At 28.4% G+C, this 18,446-nt stretch overlaps 1 protein-coding gene across 1 annotated transcript; it reads right to left on the reverse strand.

Annotated features, from left to right (window-relative positions):
• Positions 1–339: 339 nt before the first annotated feature.
• Positions 340–9,010, reverse strand: LOC110619499 (kinesin-like protein KIN-14F). Its single transcript, XM_021763004.2, has 18 exons — positions 8,750–9,010; positions 8,432–8,596; positions 6,289–6,452; positions 6,063–6,206; positions 4,840–5,199; positions 4,609–4,677; positions 4,243–4,467; positions 4,042–4,123; positions 3,855–3,950; positions 3,601–3,780; positions 3,092–3,198; positions 2,775–2,953; positions 2,511–2,675; positions 2,169–2,422; positions 1,926–2,089; positions 1,648–1,842; positions 853–1,553; positions 340–761 (listed from the first exon to the last, which is right to left on the reverse strand). The coding sequence occupies exons 2-18, from the start codon at positions 8,580–8,582 to the stop codon at positions 602–604; spliced, it is 3,396 nt and encodes a 1,131-aa protein (XP_021618696.2). The 5' UTR covers positions 8,583–8,596; positions 8,750–9,010; the 3' UTR covers positions 340–601.
• Positions 9,011–18,446: the final 9,436 nt, after the last annotated feature.

Here is an 18,446-nt window from a genome sequence, read left to right on the forward strand (position 1 = left end):
GGGATGTAACACAAGGTCTATCGAGATGCCCTAGCGAACACTCTCCAATACTCAAGTCAAATCTAAAATTCTTAGAGTGAAAGTTTCTCTCATAAAAAGTTGCAAAAAAGAGAGGAGAGGAAGAAGAAAGAGGATCAAGAAAGAGCTGGAAAAAGTCTTCTTTTTGCCCTACCAAGTATCTTTTGTGAAAAGGTGTGAGAATATGCCTTAACATATTATTTAGATTGGCCCATTCTTTAACTTAAATAAATTTATAATTTTTGTATGTTATGAGTTTATATATAATTTCACAACATACTGAAACAATCCTCAAATTCAAATGTTTATAACATGATGGCTGCTTATAATAAATGCTATAGCATTTCATAGATCCAATATGGAAACAAAATGTCAGTATCCTGTGTAATGCTCTATAGGAAATACAGATAAATTAAACACACATATCACAAGAAAGATTTCCCTTTGTGTACACAAAAGGGCAGTTTCCTTACTAACATCCTCGAACTCCTCTGAACGAGCTTTGCAACCAGAAAGCAAACAAGACCAGTCACTATACAAAATTTTAAAATATCAATGGCTGTGTATATATAATTATTAATTCTCAAGGTAAAATCAAAAACTTCCCTCTAGGGGTAGATCGACTCCTCCTGAATTCAGGAGTAGATGTGTTGCCAACTTCCTTGGCATTCCGAATTGCATTATTTGGAAGCTTGTTTTCAAGCTTCCCAGCCAATAAGGGCTCCACAGCATGCACAACTCCTCTGCATATGGAGATTATTAGTTAAATATGCAAAGGAAATAACAAAGAATTTCTCTTCATTAAGGATTCAAAGAAGGAAGATTTAATCATACCTTGGTTCAAGATTTTGAGAGTTCCTTGAGAAGCTCTTTTGAAGCTTCTTCAACTTCAAAGCACCCAGTACTGGAGATTCAGGAAGCAAATGATCATTTTCCGGCTCTGAAAAGTCGCTCTTTCTTGGCTCCTCATTCTTTTCAATAGCATCCATGTCAGAAAGCATATCGGACTTCTGAATCTTTGCAGGTAATTGATGTTTTGCCTTAACTTTACTTTCATTTTTGTTTTTTCTAATGCCACCTTGTCTTATATTAAGAGCTTGCCTAAACTGCTCCTCTTCGTGTTCTGGGAATACTTTCCTGGAGCTAATCTTTTGGAGGTTAAACAATGTATCAGAGATGTTATTCTGCTTAGATGCTTCTTGTGGACTTATATATGGAACCTTTGAGCTGTTATCAGTTGATGTGATTACTGGCATTGCAACAATAGATTTACTGACAGGTACTCTAGCTGGAAAGGGTACTTTTGCAACTGGTTGATTGTCAAATATCTCAGCTTTGGTCCTGCCCCTAATGAGAGATCCTCTATCTGTGGAGATTGACCTCCTAACAGGAGGAGATGGTGATGTCCTCAGCTTTGCAGAGCTTGATAGACTCTCTTCAACTGCAGAAGCAATCTTTGGCCCTGCAGTTTCCTTGTCTGTGAGTGCTGAAGGAAATCTTGACCTCCGTTGCTTACCTGAAGAACAACTTCTTGGCTGCAAATAAAATCCAACACTGAATTAAATGCCTGAAAACTTAAAAGAATAGAGCAAAGAATATCCCTTGGTCCAGTCAAATTTTATCTTTTACCTCAGAACTTCTAACTTCATCATTTTCTCGTCGGCAAGTTTCAGTTTTTAAGTTGGCATTTGCACCATATCTTGGCATATAGAATGGAGAAACAGGTCTTGCTCTTTGAGATTCTGCTGTGGTTCTAGTATTTCCCACTTTTACTTGTTCTAGCTCAGCTTCCTTCCTTTCCAACATCTCTTTAAGATTTGAAATCTGTACAAAAATAATCAACAAAAATTGTTTTCAATATCATTAAGTTAAGAACAAGATTGTAAGCACATGCCAACAGAAATAACCTCTTCTTTAAGTTCTCGAATTTCGCCAGATTCTTTGTTTGATCGAGCTGCCCCAAGTTCTATAGAAGCGACTCTCTCTGCAAATTTGAGAGTGCTAATTGTCTCCCCAATAGCATTAACTTCAGGGTTTATGTGCACAAACATCAATGTTTTAGCTTGTCCACCTAAACATTAAAGGAAAAGTTAAGAAGAGAGAAAAAACTTTGAGAGGAAAAAAAAATCATATTGTAACTAGACGGGCACCTAAAGAATCCTGCAAGACTTGTGTAAGCTTGCTGTTTCTATACGGAACATGCGCGCTCTTCTGTGCAAGAGCAGAGATCACATCTCCAAGTGCAGAAAGAGATCGATTAATATGTTGAGCTTCTCTCAATCTCTCACCTACAGCTTCAGATTTATCTACTCTTTCACTTCCTGCCAAATCCACTAAATGAAGGCAACCCCTAAGGATGGAACCAGAAACTAACTCTTTTCCATGAACATGAACTGTCAAAACACTGCAGTTTACACAATAATCATTACTGAGCATTTCTTGAAAGAAAGAATACCATTATAATGAAAAATTATAGTTACTCAATAATCTACCTATGTGAACGACTACTTCGTTCATTTAGAGCAGTTGCACCGACTGCGCGATTTCTCTGACCAATCACCATCACATCAAGGACATCTTGAGTACTTGAAACTGGAATCCAACTTGCATCAGGTACATTAAGTCCATTTAATTGAGAATTGTTACGTATATCTAATGTACATGTCATTAAGGCAAATCAAGTCCATTTAGCTGAAATGTAATCAAAATTTTTTAACTGCAAACAAGTTATAAAAGGTGCATTTTTCGTAGGATATCTTCTGCTTGATCCATCACTAACTAATAGGTCTCTCACTTGTTCATTATATATTTCAATCATTTGAACTCCAACTTCATACTTCATGAAATCTGCTCTTGCCTTTGTAATCTGAAACAAGTCGCGAAGAGCTCGGTAGTTCACACCCCATGTTTCCTCACTGGTCAAATCAGGACCGCTCTGGCAAAATTAGAAAATGAAATTACATGTTATGGTGAAATCTATTAGAAGCTATAGCTAACTTTTTAAGCCCCCAAGTAGTCGATATGCAAGACTAGGTCTACAACTAGTTGCTAAGAAGAAATATCATTGGTATACCATTGTATATGTCTTCCCTGATCCAGTTTGCCCATATGCAAAGATACAAACATTATAACCATCTAGGACAGATCTGACCAATGGTTGAGTATCAATATATATTTGCTCTGCAACAGAAAAATGAAAGTGACCCTTGTTAGAGAAAGCTAGTTGATGCATAAAAATGAAAGTCTACGAGGTTACAGATTACATGAATGTTATAGAATAATGAAGAAAAAAAAAAGAAAGAAAAAAAGAATAACTATTACATAAATATGATTGCAAATTTCATTTGCATTGAAGATAACGAGGATATCCTTAATTTTCAGACTAGAAATCAGTTCATAGGCCCTTCTTTGAATTCACTATATAAGTTAGAAAAAGAAGAATATCTCTGCTAGAATAACTGCAATATTCTTTAAAGGAAAATGTCCTTTATAGGAAAAAAAAACTTGAGAACATTATCACCACTGTCACCTGATGTTTCTAGCTGAATTTTAAAATTTTCTACTGCCAGAGAGAGTTCATACCTTGTGTCACACTTGTTCCAAACACTTTGTTGAAAGAAAATATCCTTCTTGCATCTTTGCCATGCTTAAGAGGATTGACAATCATGATATTACCATTTTCTCCGATGTAATCTACAGTTGACTGTACATTTGATTGCGCTGATAAGAAGGGCCTCACTCTACAATAGACCCTGATCGTTCCTATTGAGAAACAAATGTTACCAACTTCTCAAACTGCAGTAGTTAAACAGCAATACAGACTACAAAATGTTTACCTTTTAGGTCTTGGACTTGATTGTAAAGTTGACGATTTTCCTCCAAAACTTGGTGGTAACAGGTGGATGCAACTTCAAGACCCTTGATATGGTGCTCTGACCAAGAAAAAAAGGAAAAAAAGATTATAAGTTGTTTTGTAGGCCAGAAACAATTCTTGCCAAAAGAAAAAATATATAATATTCTCACCAAGCCTACTGAGTTCTTCTTTCCAATCTGCTTGCATATGTTTTACTTCTCGTCTTGTCAGTTTATAATACATTCTTAGCTCCTAAAAAAACAGTAATAACATTATCAAACTTGCTATACTAAGAATTAAATACTAAATAAACAATGTAATAAACCATTGTTGAAAAGAAAAAGTACACTTGCAATGAGCTTAATTCAAACCTCAAGCTGCTTCTGATGAAGATCAGTTTGCTCTGTCTGAACAAAAGGGTGACTAACAGTATGACAAACAGCTTCTTGTTTGCCACCACAGACACAAAATTTGGAGAAATCACTTGATACCATTTTAGTTCTTTGTCTAAGATATTGTGAGATGGCTTCTATAAATTCAGACTTCGATAGGAAACCAATGTCACCCTTAAGTATTTTCTTCAGAAATAGGCCAAGCTGCAAGTAGTTGTAGGAGTGCATTACACTAATTTAATGCATTAAGGAAAGTGCAGAACTTTTGACTTATCGAAACATTGTGCTGTGGAAGCAATTTACCCCAAACCAGAGAAAATAAACAAGGATATTCGGAAGAAGTACCTGTGTGCCTTGAGAAACAAGCAATGCTGAGAAATCTTTAACTACCTTACTGAGTAAAGCATCTATCACCTGAAATTTCACCCATATAATCATATAAGATTCCTTACTCATTGCACCCACTTCATGTAACTTACCAATCTACACTGCAAAACTCAAAGTTTTCCTGCCTTGAAAATGGAAGTCAGCACAAACAGAATATGTGCAAATTAAATTTGAACGGGCCTTACCTACCATTGCATTCAAAGGCAGCTCTTCAATCCCATTGCTCTCTCTAAGGTAAGCTTGTAGAAGACCAAGTCCAAAGTGATCAAAAAGAAAAGCCAAAGCATTGGCAATTTTTGATTCTTCCATTGAAACTTCATTAGAAAGATGGAGAAAATCTAATAGTTGTTCATATTGTGAACATTCAGATCCATCAACTGACTCATCAGCACTTTCACTGCCAACCAAGGAAGATGGAGACTCCTTTGGCAAGGATACAATCTTCACAAGCCCTCCATATCTCCATACCCCAAGTCCCCCAGCCTGCTTCCACTCATAATATCCTTTCAGACACAGAATACAATCCACAACCTTGCTTGATGAGCCTCCCTGTGTATCCAAGTTTTAGAATCAAGGAACGGTTTAACTAACATAGACATCATCTGATAAATGTTAGAGAAAATTACTAGTGAATTCTTATGTCTTAATGAACTAACAAATTGGTTTTCTATTTTTAGAAACATATTATTTAATCCATTTTTTTTTTTAAAGAGTTAACTGTTTGGACTCTCCTATTAATTGCAGGGACTAAATACTTTGTAATTTTGAAGTTACAAGAACTAAATAGTTGTGACACTAAAATTGGAAGAATTGAATAATTGTAATTTTGAAATTGATAGGGACTAAATAGTTGTGTTTTAATATTACAGGGACAAATTATAGAAAATGTCATTTTAGTTATCTCAAATATTACTAATGGCTGGATTAAATAGTTAAAGTTTTGAAAAGTCAAAAACTAAATAGTTAACGGTTTTAAAAAGCCAAATACTATTAATGTGTTTTTGGAAAAAGAGGGACTAAAGAGTTAGTTTTACTAAGCAAATTTCCTTAAATGTTAATCATAACAACCACAAATACACATTTTAATCAATGTGAAGAAAGTGAGAGATAAAATTCCACCTCTTTCCAATGTCATATAGACAATAGAGAACTGTATAGAAGTATATTGGAAGTGAAATTCAAAAGCTGTGCAAATAGTTACAGTCCCCAAAAAAAACAAACGCAGACCAAGAAAAAGTTTAGAAATATTGTCATCTTCCGCTCATAATAGAAATCAAACATGTGAAACACCTAGAGCTATTAATATGAATATGTGTGTGCGTGTGAGCGCAAGCAAATGCAATACTTGAATTGCCCTTGTGAAACTATTGCATTATTAATAATTGCAAGTGAAAAAAAAGCATATTTGTAACCTTCTCCAAGTCTGATGCTTCAAAAGTCAAGAGCTTCATGTCTTTAACAGCCACCAAAAAATTTCTCATGTTTTCAAAATACTGAATTGCAGACTGTGCTGCTCCTTCTGTTGACTGCACTGCAAGTATTGGATTTTCCACCACCTATACAATTAACGCATGGCTTATTAGAGATCCAAAATGCAAAGTGTACTGAGAAATACAGAGGTAAAAAAAGTCGTAATACCTTGAGGACAGCACCAGGATTGACTTTGTTGAGAACATTGCAAAGAATGAGACCATTTCTTAATGCAAGGCAGAACTCTTCCTCAGAGGGATTTTTGGGCAGCGTTGCTGATGCACCTTGGTCCATCTGCCTTAACCATTCTGCTGCTTGAGACCTCCTTGAAGCTGAGACACACAAAGGAAATTGATGTTGCAGTTTAATTCTCTGCCTTTTCTTTTTCATTTTTTTGGAAATTAATCTTGCTGCAATAACTCTTCAAACCTTTTTTAATTTTTGTTCAAACTTTATTAGGATAGCAAATTAATGACATTTTTTTTCTGTTCTGTACATTCACAATTTATTTGGAGGGAAAGATTGAATTTCTGAGCTTTTTTATCACGAGATAATACTCAAATTATTAACGATTTATTTATTCACGATTTTAACTATTCACTACCCCAGTATTTCGAATAAATAATTTAAGATACTCTTCAATGTATTTATCCTTGGTTGATGAGAAGTGAAAGCTCCTATTCTTCCTCCTTTTGTTTAGAATGATATTTTGTAATAAAGTAAGTTTAAATTAATTATTATAAAATCGGAATTATTTTAAAATGAAAATTTTTAAGTTTATTTTTTAAGAAAAATCGATAAATAAATCAATTAAATTATATTTTTACAAAATTTTAATTTAAAACTAAAATATTAACTAGATTAAGTCTATGATGAAATTCTTCTTTTCTTTTAGTATAAAATCAGGATATTTATAATTCACTGGATTGAAATTAAATTTTATTCGCACCAGATTCTGTCAAGAGCTAAAAGTGTTCGTAATATATATTTACTCTAAATATGGAATGAAACTCTAAATCTCACATGCTAAACTAGTTATCTCAATACTTATTTAGCGGAAAAGTTATATATATATATATATTTTTTTTTTTTTTTTTTTTTTGATCTTTTGAACCTGGAAGACTTAAATTGAAAAGGAAATTTGCAATTAATGACTAGGATGGTGTTGTTTATTCTAACCAACCCAAACCCTTCATTTATGGTCCTGGTTATAAAAACAGGGACCATACCCCACTTTGACTAAAGAGGATGGTGTTATTTCAGCAACCAATGCTAAATTGCTGAGGTGCGGTTGGTGAAAAAACGGAAGCCGTCTGAATATATTCTATGGAAACGATTTCTTAGTGTTTTCAATAAATAATGCTATAATTGGTCATCATCAATTTTCCAACGAAAATCTCCAATGCAATCATGCCATTTCTTTTTTGATTGAAATACAAAATCATGCTTTTATTTATATATAAATCATTCTGTCTTTAAAATTTTAGTTTTTCCAAAATTAACATGTTTTATTATCTACAATCTCCATTAATATTGCAATTCAGAATAAAAAAACAATATTATAAGTTAAGAAGTATTATTAAATATCACTTTTGAAAAATTATTTTAGTATTTTATAGATAAAGTCAAATTTAATTTCAAATTATTTTAAATATTTAATTAATATATTTAAAAATTTATAAATAATAACTCTAATAATAATTCCAAAATATCTCAATAAATGTTTTTTTGTTTTTAAAGTATTTAAGAGGGGTAATACTTTTGTTCATCAGTTTGATATGATAAAAAAATAAAAGTTAATTGTTAAATATTCTTTCAGATGGAAAATCAATAAGAAAAATTAAAAACTTTAATTTTTTTTTTTTAAAAAAACCACATTAATCAAACGATTTTTGGCAAAAATTTGAGAGTTGCTTTAGGCTAGAACAAATAAAAGAGGGTTTGTATTGGGCCCACCTCTCCAAGCCCAAGGGGAGCCCACTTCCACTTTCACATCTCAAATTGCTTTCAGCTTTCGGGATCACCCGCATTCTCCGCAACATCATGATTTTCATTGCCTTTAACAAAATTCACTTTTCCTCTTTTGTTTTTCCCCTCGACTAAAATAGTTAACTCTCATTTTCCCACTCAAAAAATTTAAAATTAATCCTAAAAATTAAAAATATAGATAAATAATTTTAAGTTCGTTAAAACTTATGAGATATTAGAGGAAGATCCTACTGGAAAATTCCCTTTTTTTTATTTATCTGGATTTTGATGTTGGAAGTATCCTAGTTTTAACAATAAACATTGAAGAAGCTGTATTATATACCTGCTTCTTCAGCTTTTCTTTGAGCCAGTTCATAATCGTTGATGATCTCTTCAGAAAAGGAAGCCTCATTATTGGAAACGGAAGTCTTTAATCCTCTCAAGTTCTTGCAAGGAGAGGTGAAAATTGAACCACAGTTTGTTTCTTGTGGCATTTTCTTATTAATCCCTGAAAAACCCCACATAATTAACCAATCAGCATTATATACAAGCAACCCATCATCAGAATACGAGCATTACAAGACCTTAGGGCTTCAAAATTGGGAAGAAAATAGAGAAATGCTGGAGAGAGATACAGATGTAGATGAAGAACAAATGATACCTCCGAAGGGTTCTCAGGCAACGGATGAAGGGAATGGCAGATTATGAGGAGAAAGATGAAGGAGAAGAGAGATTAATTAAAGAGTTTTTAGTGAAGAATGAAGAACAGCAGATCCAATAGTGAAACCACAAATTAATGGCGGATGAAGGAAACAAGCTTCTCGTGTGAAGTGAACGAGCGTCTTATTAAATGATCTCTTTGCTACACATGGAGAGAGACAGAGAGATGAATGCACCTTCAAATTTAAAACGGTTTTGCCTTCTGGCTTATGGACTCCTTCAAAATAATAATAATAAAAATAATTACTGTCACTGTGTTTTTTATAAAAAAAAATAAAATAAAATTAAATAATAGAAAATGAGTCTAGTTGCACTCCGAGACTTAGCCTGGTGTAAAGTGCATCATCTATTTCAAAAAAAACAAAAAAGAAAATGAGTCTAGTTACTCTATTATACGTTATATGAAATATTTAAATTTAAATTTATATAAAAATAATTAAAATATATAAATATAAATATTTAATACGATTTTTGTTATAGTCTCCAGCTTATTTTTAAAAGTAGAGATTAGTAACTTTATCTAATTAAAACACTAATATTTAAAGCTTAAAAGGGTAAAATATAAATAATTACTCATTTTAACTTTTGATTAATCACTGTTAAAATAATTAATAATTATTAAAATATGTAATAGTTAGACATGAGATACTATTTAACTCCTGAACTATATATAAAATTTCATTTAAATTTTTAAAATTTTTAAAAATACAAATGAATTTTTGAATAAATATAAATTACAAAATTGACGGAAAGATAAACCACGTTTATGTCAAAAATTCTGGAATGCAATAGACCTTTATCTGTTTATTTATATTTAAATTTCTTTTATTTATTTATATTTTTTTCATTATCTGTTCAGTTTAATAAAATACATTACACCACTTATAACAAAATTAGATTTTTCAGTACACGTGTTAATAACAACGGTATAGACCACTTATAATAAAATTAAATTTTCCAATAAATTAAATTTTTCAATAAATATATCAATAACAACCGTATAAATTCTTATGAACATCGACCATCCTTTAATTTCAAATAATATACTTTGTATATTATCCATAATTTTTTCTGTTATAAATAATGCTAACAAATTTAAGCATTAACAGATATAGTTTCTCATATTTATTCTTATTCAATACGTCTTCTTTTATCTTTTTCACATTTTTACTTGAAACTTCTATTCATTCACATCTTCATTTAAAGCTTCTATTTCATTAACGATACAGTAGGCCTTGTACATCTTTTTCAGCTCCGTTACCTCAACTTCAAACTTTTTATTTTAAAAGAACAGTTCGTTAATTAAATTATTTGCCTAAATTTAAGCTCTTGAGACTATTCATTCAAAGTATCTACACCCTCTGAAATCTGCATTCGAACCAATATTTTTATAAACATAAAAAAATTAAGAAAGTAAGAAGGAAACCTTTTATCCATTCAACTAGATCCAATAATATAATACATAAAGTAACTCACATGAAATTTTGAGTAGCAGTAGAATCTACATCCAGCATTGGTATTCTTCTATGTTGTACACATTTTTAGAGAAACATGATAGTAGCATTTCACCAATATATTATCATCTTCAATTCGACTTATTCTTTGCGAACGACCTCTTCCAAATCGAATTAAACTCACAGCTGAAGGTAATGGTTCCATATTCTAGCTTCAATCAAATAAATACCTAAATTATTTTCAATTTTTTCATTCACTCAAAATCGCGAAATTCTTAATTTTTCTAATTCTAAAATGTTATAACAACTTAAGATAACAACTATTTTCTAGTCATAGTCTCATAGACGCCCGTTAATGACATGTTGTATATATGGCCAACAATTATATATATATATTAATTTCAGACTTTATTTTATGCAATTTATATTTTAATAAAAGAATTTATAATTTATTGCTGTGCAGTTATCTTTAGAATTATCTTCTTTTTTTTTTTAATCAAATCTTTAGAATTATCTAAAATTTAAAATTTAAATCCAATTAATATAAAATAATTTGAAAGGAAATTTCCATCTTGAAAATTAATATTTTAGAATAGAACTAGATTAGCCCACCGACTTGATAAAATAGATAATTAAATCGAAGATTAATTCCAAATTTTTATTTTTTTTTAAATTAATAAAGATTTAACTTTTAAAATTCAAAATTATACATAATCCAATCAAACCGTTTTAAACACAGTCAAAACGTCATACAACGGCGTCAACGACTGGTTCTCCTCAGTCCTCCCCCAAAGTGGGCAACGTTTTGACTTGAGATGACCTTCCACGTGGCATGTAAAATTAGGTGAAGACAAGAGTGGGGAGTGCTGTGGGTCCCTTTGATTGTCGGACTGGACAGCAAGATTTGGCCAAAATGATTGCATGGGTCCTTTATACTTTTTATTGTATCTCAACTAATTAATTAATAATTAATCTCCCAATTTTAAAAATATATTAAATATTTTTAATATTTTTAAAAAATATTAATTAATTTATTTATTGTAATAGTATTTCAGCCTTTTCTTCATATTTACTAATTAAAATTAATAAATTAATTAGTAATTTTTTTAAAATTTAAAAGATACTTTTAATGTATTTTTAACAAAAAAACGAAGAAGTAAATATTTTCGCTAAATAACGGTGTTTCTTCTAAAGTGGCCATCATGATATACAAAATTTGCTCTCCATCATAATTGATACTGCTGAGTGGATCAGACCGTTGGATGGTGGTCACTAATTGATGCTGTGGTGTACGTTCACTTAAATCATAGCCCATTTTTCATGGTATATTTTTTTCTAAATAAAATACTTGTAAAGCTTTTGATTTCAAAGCGAGAGTAAAGGAAAAGTAAGGGTATTAATGTAATTTAATGAAGTGCGACATTAATTTAGGGTACATTTTATTATAATAATGACCCCAAGGCAGGCCTGTATTGCTTAGATTTTTATTTGAGTGACGTCAGTATTAAAGTAATAAGACAGCTTTGTTTAACTATAAATTTTATAGGAAAAATTATTTTTTAGTCTCTGAGATATAGTATAATTAACGGATTCGTTTCTCTATTTTTAGAACCCAATACTTTTGTTCTTGAGATTTAATTCCGTCAAAATTCAAGGTCCCTCCGTCAAAAATTTCTGTTAAATCAATGATTTTCATCTGATCAAAGGAAAGAGAATAAATATAATTTCAAAAATACCCTTATCAATAATAAAATAAAATAAAAACTATTTAGTCCCTATAGTATGGAAAAACTCGCTATTTAGTCCCTCAATTTTGAAAAATATATTAAAATGTCCCTAACATTTTAAAAAGTCTACTAGTTAGTTCCTCTATTAATTTTATCACTAAATATTTTACTGTTTAGTCCCTATAGTTTAGAAAAAAAAATTAATTAGTCCCTCAAATTATTAAAAAATTTACTAATTAGTCACTCCATATCATGGAAATTTTAGATTTTTTTTATAACACTTAACGGCTAAAACTAACGGAAAGACTAACTAGTAAATTTTTTAAAATATCAGAGACATTTTAATGAATTTTTAAAATGGCGAGCAGTGATCGATGACGAACAGCATCACAAAAAATATTTATATTGAGTTTTAACTTTTTATTTTTAATAATTTAAATTTTATATATTTTTATTTTTATTATTTTTACTGAATTTGAATCTTAAATTTATTAAAATTTTTATTTGTTTATGAAAATTGAGTTTGAGATTTTCTTCCTTGAATTTTGACGAAATTAAACTTTAGGGACTAAAATATTGAATTCAAAAAATAGAGGGACAAATATGTTAATTATGTAATATCTTAGGGACAAAAATGTATTTTTCCTTCAATTCTTTGAGAGATGGACCTATAAATTTGTAGGAATTAAATTTCAGAGATTAAAGTATTGAGTTCTAGAAAGGGTAATTCGGTCATTTTTCCTATCACTAACGGCATTTTTGACAGAGAGACCTCTAATTTTGACGGAATTAAACCTCAGGGACGAAAGCGTTGGGTTCTAAAAATAGAGTGACAAATATGTTAATTACGCTATACCTCAGGAACTAAAAAGTCATTTTCTCTAATTTATATTTTATTGTTTAAATTCTGTTTATTAAAAAATATTTTTATATTTTTTTGATATTCGGTATATTTAGTAAATTTAGTTAATAAAAAAATTTTAATTAAAAGAAAATACAAATTATTTTTTAAAAAATAATTTATTTTAAAAAATTATTTTTCACAAATTTTTATTTATAAATTTATCAATAAATTTTATTTTTTAAATTAAAATTAATTAATAAATAATAAAACATATTTTATATATAAATTATTTTTCACAAATAATTCCAACCGAATCAACTGAAGAAAGAAACAAAACAGGTAGGAAATGGCAGTAGATTCTCCTCGAAAATTTAAAGCAACTGGTCCCATTTTTTTAAAAAAAATATTTATTTTCTTTTCTTTTAATTATGTAACATCGCATCCTTCCAAAAAAACGAAAAGAACATGAAAATTTATTATTTAATTTTTATAGTATTGAAAAAAATTATTAATTAAATATTTTTAAAATATTGAAAAAATTTATTAAATTTTTTATTAATAATTAAATATTATATTATTTAATTTTTATAATATAAAAAAGTTTATTAGTTATAAAAATATCCATTAGTAAGTTTTTTATATTAAAAATATTTCAAATTTTTATAATATTTAACCATTTAAATTAATGAAAAATTAAATAATATAGTTTTTAAAAATTTTAATGTATTTTTTAATTTAGAGATTTAGAGATTAAATAGTATTTGTATATGGTTTATTAAATTAATTTTTATTTTAAATGAAGAAAGGAGGGGAAGAGGAACGTTGGATCCCATAATTCAAATGATTGCGTAGCCGAACGTTTTACAATTTGTATTCCATTTATTGGACCACATCAGAGAAGGTTCCCTCCTTTCTCTTTCTCTTTCTCTCAAAACATTAACAGTTGATTTCTCTTACCTTTGCTTTACTATAGCTCTGCTTTATTGGATTATCTCAAGAGAAGACTTCTTTTCTAAGCATGTACATTAGTCAAAAGCCCTTGAAAGGAATATTGCCCCCAACAGTCAAAGCCCAATCACATTGATTTTATCTTTATATATGCATATATTGGTTTGTCTTTAATTCAGCATACACAAATGTTTTTTTCTATCACTCCGTTTGCAGTGAAATTCTTGCAAAAAAAAAACTATTGATGTGAATTAGTCCGATATTATATAAAAGAGGCTATTTATGCTAGTCTATAAACCTAACTCACCTGCAATACACGTTCCAAAAGAATTCATAAAAGAAAATAAGATAAGAATCTTTAAAGTATTCAAGTTAAACTAATCTAATTTAAACAAAATTCATTTACAAAATAATATTTAAAACAATACAACTCAGTTAATCAAATCGTCATATTGATCATTAAAACCTGCATCTATTACTAAATTATGAAATTGTCTTGTCGTCAATCTGGATATTAGGTAATATCATATCGGTCGTAGGACATTAGGTCTGTTTATCAGTTAATCAAGTTGTCAGGTCGGTCATCAGGATTTGCGTATTAAATCATAAGGTTGTCTGGTTGTCAATCTGATCATTAGGCGATATCAAATCGGTCACTAGATCGGTCGTCAGGACATTAAGTCGATCACCAAATTGTTAGGTCATTTAGTCATCAATCAATCATTAAGTAACATTAAATCAATCAATAAATCGTCTAACCGTTTGTAAACTATCCGGTCGTCCGATCGTCAGTCAGCATATTATCATTTATATTATATTATGTCATTTAGTCGATAAATCTTCGGTCAACAGATTGTCATTTATATTATGTTGGTTTAGTCGATACATCATTAATCATTATCAACAGTTAGTCATCATCTCGTCGTTACATAGTCATTCATATCCTTTTACAATTTTAAATACATTTTAAAGTAATAGAATTCAATTTAAATTCTTCTATTTTAAATAAGTTAATAATAAATTTAAATTAATATTCACTTCATTATTCTTATTATTTTTAAATTATACATAAATATTTATTCTTATAAATAATAATCATTCTTATTATTGCATTGAGAAAATTTTCAAAAAAATCATTATTAATATTGAGAAAAAAATTAAAGTTAAGATAAATAAAAAATAAAGAAATAAAGAAAAAAAAAGTTCTCAAAGTTAAATAAATAGTTTTCTTATAAATAATTTTAAGTGAAATAATTTTTTTTTTAAAATCTTAACATTTTTAACAAGATTTAGTTTTAAATTAAAATCAATTCCTACAAGAATTCAATGGAATTAAATTTTCACAATATTAGTTTTACCAAATATAAAAATTTTAAAAAAAATTATTTCTTTTAATTTTTTTTTAAATTAGTCATTCCTAACAAAGGCTATATATATTTTGATTAACAATTTCATAAAAAGAATGTGATTCTCTCTTTAATTCTTTAGAGAGAAACTCACTCTATGACTCTTCTTTTTGTCTCTAAGTATGTCTACGTCCATGGGTTTTGCATTCTCCACCATCCAAGTGGTATGAATTTTCTTTTTTCTTTTTATTTTTTTGTGTTTAAGTAAATCTAGGCTTCTTTATGTGAGACTGATCTTTCTATTCCTCTTTGTTTCTATTTCTTACCTTTTTTTTTCTTTTGTAAACATGCAAGTTCTCTTTATGGGCATCAAGGAGAAATCTTCAACTTGGAGTATGGCAGTTCAGTTAGTAGATTTCTTATTCTTCTTTGAGATTCCACTAGGCATAGAGAACTCAAAACTATTTTGGTGTGTCTTTTTTTGGCGAAAGTGCAAATGGCATAGTTGCTAAAGGTAACACATGGGACCTTGATGATGTAAAATCATCTAGAATGCACAAGTGAATTCATCAAAGAGCTCATATTCTCCACTGCTAGCTGATGGTTTTGTTTGAACTGCTCAAATTGCTCTTCTTGCATGTTGGCTTTCAACTCTTTTAGTTTTCAACTCTTTTAACTCAGCCGAAGACTTATTTAAAGGTGGCCCTTTGCTTATAACCGGCGATGCAGTCTTTGTATAGATGACGATATTTACTGCTGAATTAAAAATTTCCTATTGGAGAGAGCGAGTTTAATTATCCAGTCCAATTTATTTGTTGTCTTTAAGACTTGGACCTATTATGTATGGGCTGGGTTCTTGGGCTTAAATGAAAATTTTATATTGGTCAGACCTGTGTTTTAAATGAAACTAAATCAATTTTATGCGAGCACTAGAAAGAATGCACTAATTACTGCCGGAAGATTTCATCGCTAGTTGTCTATTATTTCGTCAGTGATGTAAATTATCAATGAGATATCGATAATCATTGTTAAATTTGTTTTAAAAACTTGTATAGATGACATATGTGGTGATCAGTAATTTTAGCAATGAAATTGTAATAGAGTAAGATAATTGGTACAGAATTTGAAATTTTACCCAATAATTTTTAGTTAAGATAAAATAATATAAATGAGAGATTAAAAAAAAATTTATCGAAATTTTTAAAAGATTAGAAAGTATATAAAATAAAAAGAAAATATTATTTATAATAAAAAATTTAATATATAAAATTATAAAATATTTAAAAAATAATTAAAATATAAAGTTTTTATTTCAAATTTTGTGATAAATTTTTTATTCTCATCACATTTTTAAAAGTAGTATATCTCAAAATTTTCTTTTCGAATAACTATTGTGATTAGGGGTGAGCAGTATTTGGTTTAAACTGAAAAAATCGATCGAATCGAATTAATTTAAAAATTTAATTCGGTTTTTTATTCAATTCGGTTCGGTTTGATTTTTAATTTCAAAAATTTTGGTTCGGTTATGTTTTAATAAAAAAAATTGAACCGAATCGATTAGTGATAATAATATGTTATTTTCAATAATACAGAGAACTTAAATTATATTAAAATTAAAATATTTTAATTAAATTTTAAAATACTAAAAATAAAGTATAAAAAATAAAAAATTTATTAAAAATCGAAATCAATTAAATTGAACCGAATCAGACCGGTTCAATTTGATTCGATTTCTGACTAAAATCGATTTGATTTTTATAAATACTAAAATTTTAATTTTCGATTTATTCGATTCGGTCTGAACCGACCGAATGCTCACCCGTAATCGTGATCTCTATCAGAACTCTACAATAAAAATTAAGCCCAATATACAATTAATTACTCTGTATAAATAATAATAATAATAATAATAATAGATGTTTTAGTGCTTCATAATTCATTGCATTTCCAACATGAAAAGATTAGTGAATGTGGGAAATCAAAAGATATAAAAAGCAAAGTAACGGGTGAAATTGATTGCTTTGGTTCCCTTAGCATCACATCACACGTGTGGTATCTTTATATGCTGATCCAAATAATTAATGCTCAGCCAAAAATTATAATTCTCTTTATTTATATCAAAATTATATATAATCTATTAATTTTTAAAAGTCTATAGTTTATTTATTTGTTTTTTTATTCTCTTAAAATTATGCCCTCTACGCCTATTATGTTTAGAAATATCCTTTCTGGAGCATGAAAAGACCATATTGCCCTTGAGTAAATTTGTGATCATTTAATCAAAGTTAATTTCCTAATAACTTTGTTTTTTACACTAATTTAATAATATTATACTCTCTCCCTCCTATAATTTTTATGTGCTTTGTTTTTTCATATATATTAAAAAAATAATTTTTTTATTAATTTTCTAATTATATTCATTTTAAAAGTATTAAATTTTTATTAAAATATTTTAAGAGATTTTTTAAAATTAAATTAAAATTAAATAGAATTATAATAATTAATTTATATATTATTATAGTAAAAAAAGTAAATAATAATTTTAAAATAATAAAAACATAAATAAAAACTATAGGATAGAGAAATATATAATAAAAAAATAGATAATAATAAGCGACATGGAAATGAGAACTATTAGGCATTATAAAAGGAAGGGAAATGATGAATATTAATGTGTGTATAAATGGGTAATTTACATAGAACGTACGCTATGGTTGTAAGTAGTGCGTACTTTCGTCAGTTGAGTTTAAGATTAAATTAAATTAAATAAATTAAAAAATTATAATTTAATTAAATAAAAATTAATTTAAATTAAATTGATTTAATTCAGTTGAATTTAATTAGTTGAATTTTTAATAGATTTTTTATTTTTTATATTTTAAAATTTAATTAAAATATTTAAATCTTAATTGAAATATTTTCTCATCTACCATTCATATATCAGTTTCATTCTGAGCCCAAAGAGGAAAAATATCGGTAGAAGAGACATTGATGCAAATGATTCTAATTATTATAATTTTTCCATTTTGGAATCAAAAAATTTTGTAGGAATTCAATTTAATTGAATTTTTTTATTTAAAATTTTTTATTTGTAATTAATACAAAAATGAAAATTTTTTAATTTAAAATTTTTTTATTATAAATAAAAATGAAATTAAGAATAATTTTATAAAAATTTATTATTCATAAAAATTTATTTAAATTTTTTTCTTGCAGAATTATTCATGTTAAACGAGAGCAATATAAATCTCTTCTCAATTTAGAACTTCATGTAGATCTGCTGCAAAAAAATAATTATAAAAATTTTTAGAAAATGTGA

This window comes from Manihot esculenta, chromosome 1 (assembly GCF_001659605.2).
Source record: "Manihot esculenta cultivar AM560-2 chromosome 1, M.esculenta_v8, whole genome shotgun sequence".
Taxonomy (NCBI): Eukaryota; Viridiplantae; Streptophyta; class Magnoliopsida; order Malpighiales; family Euphorbiaceae; genus Manihot; species Manihot esculenta.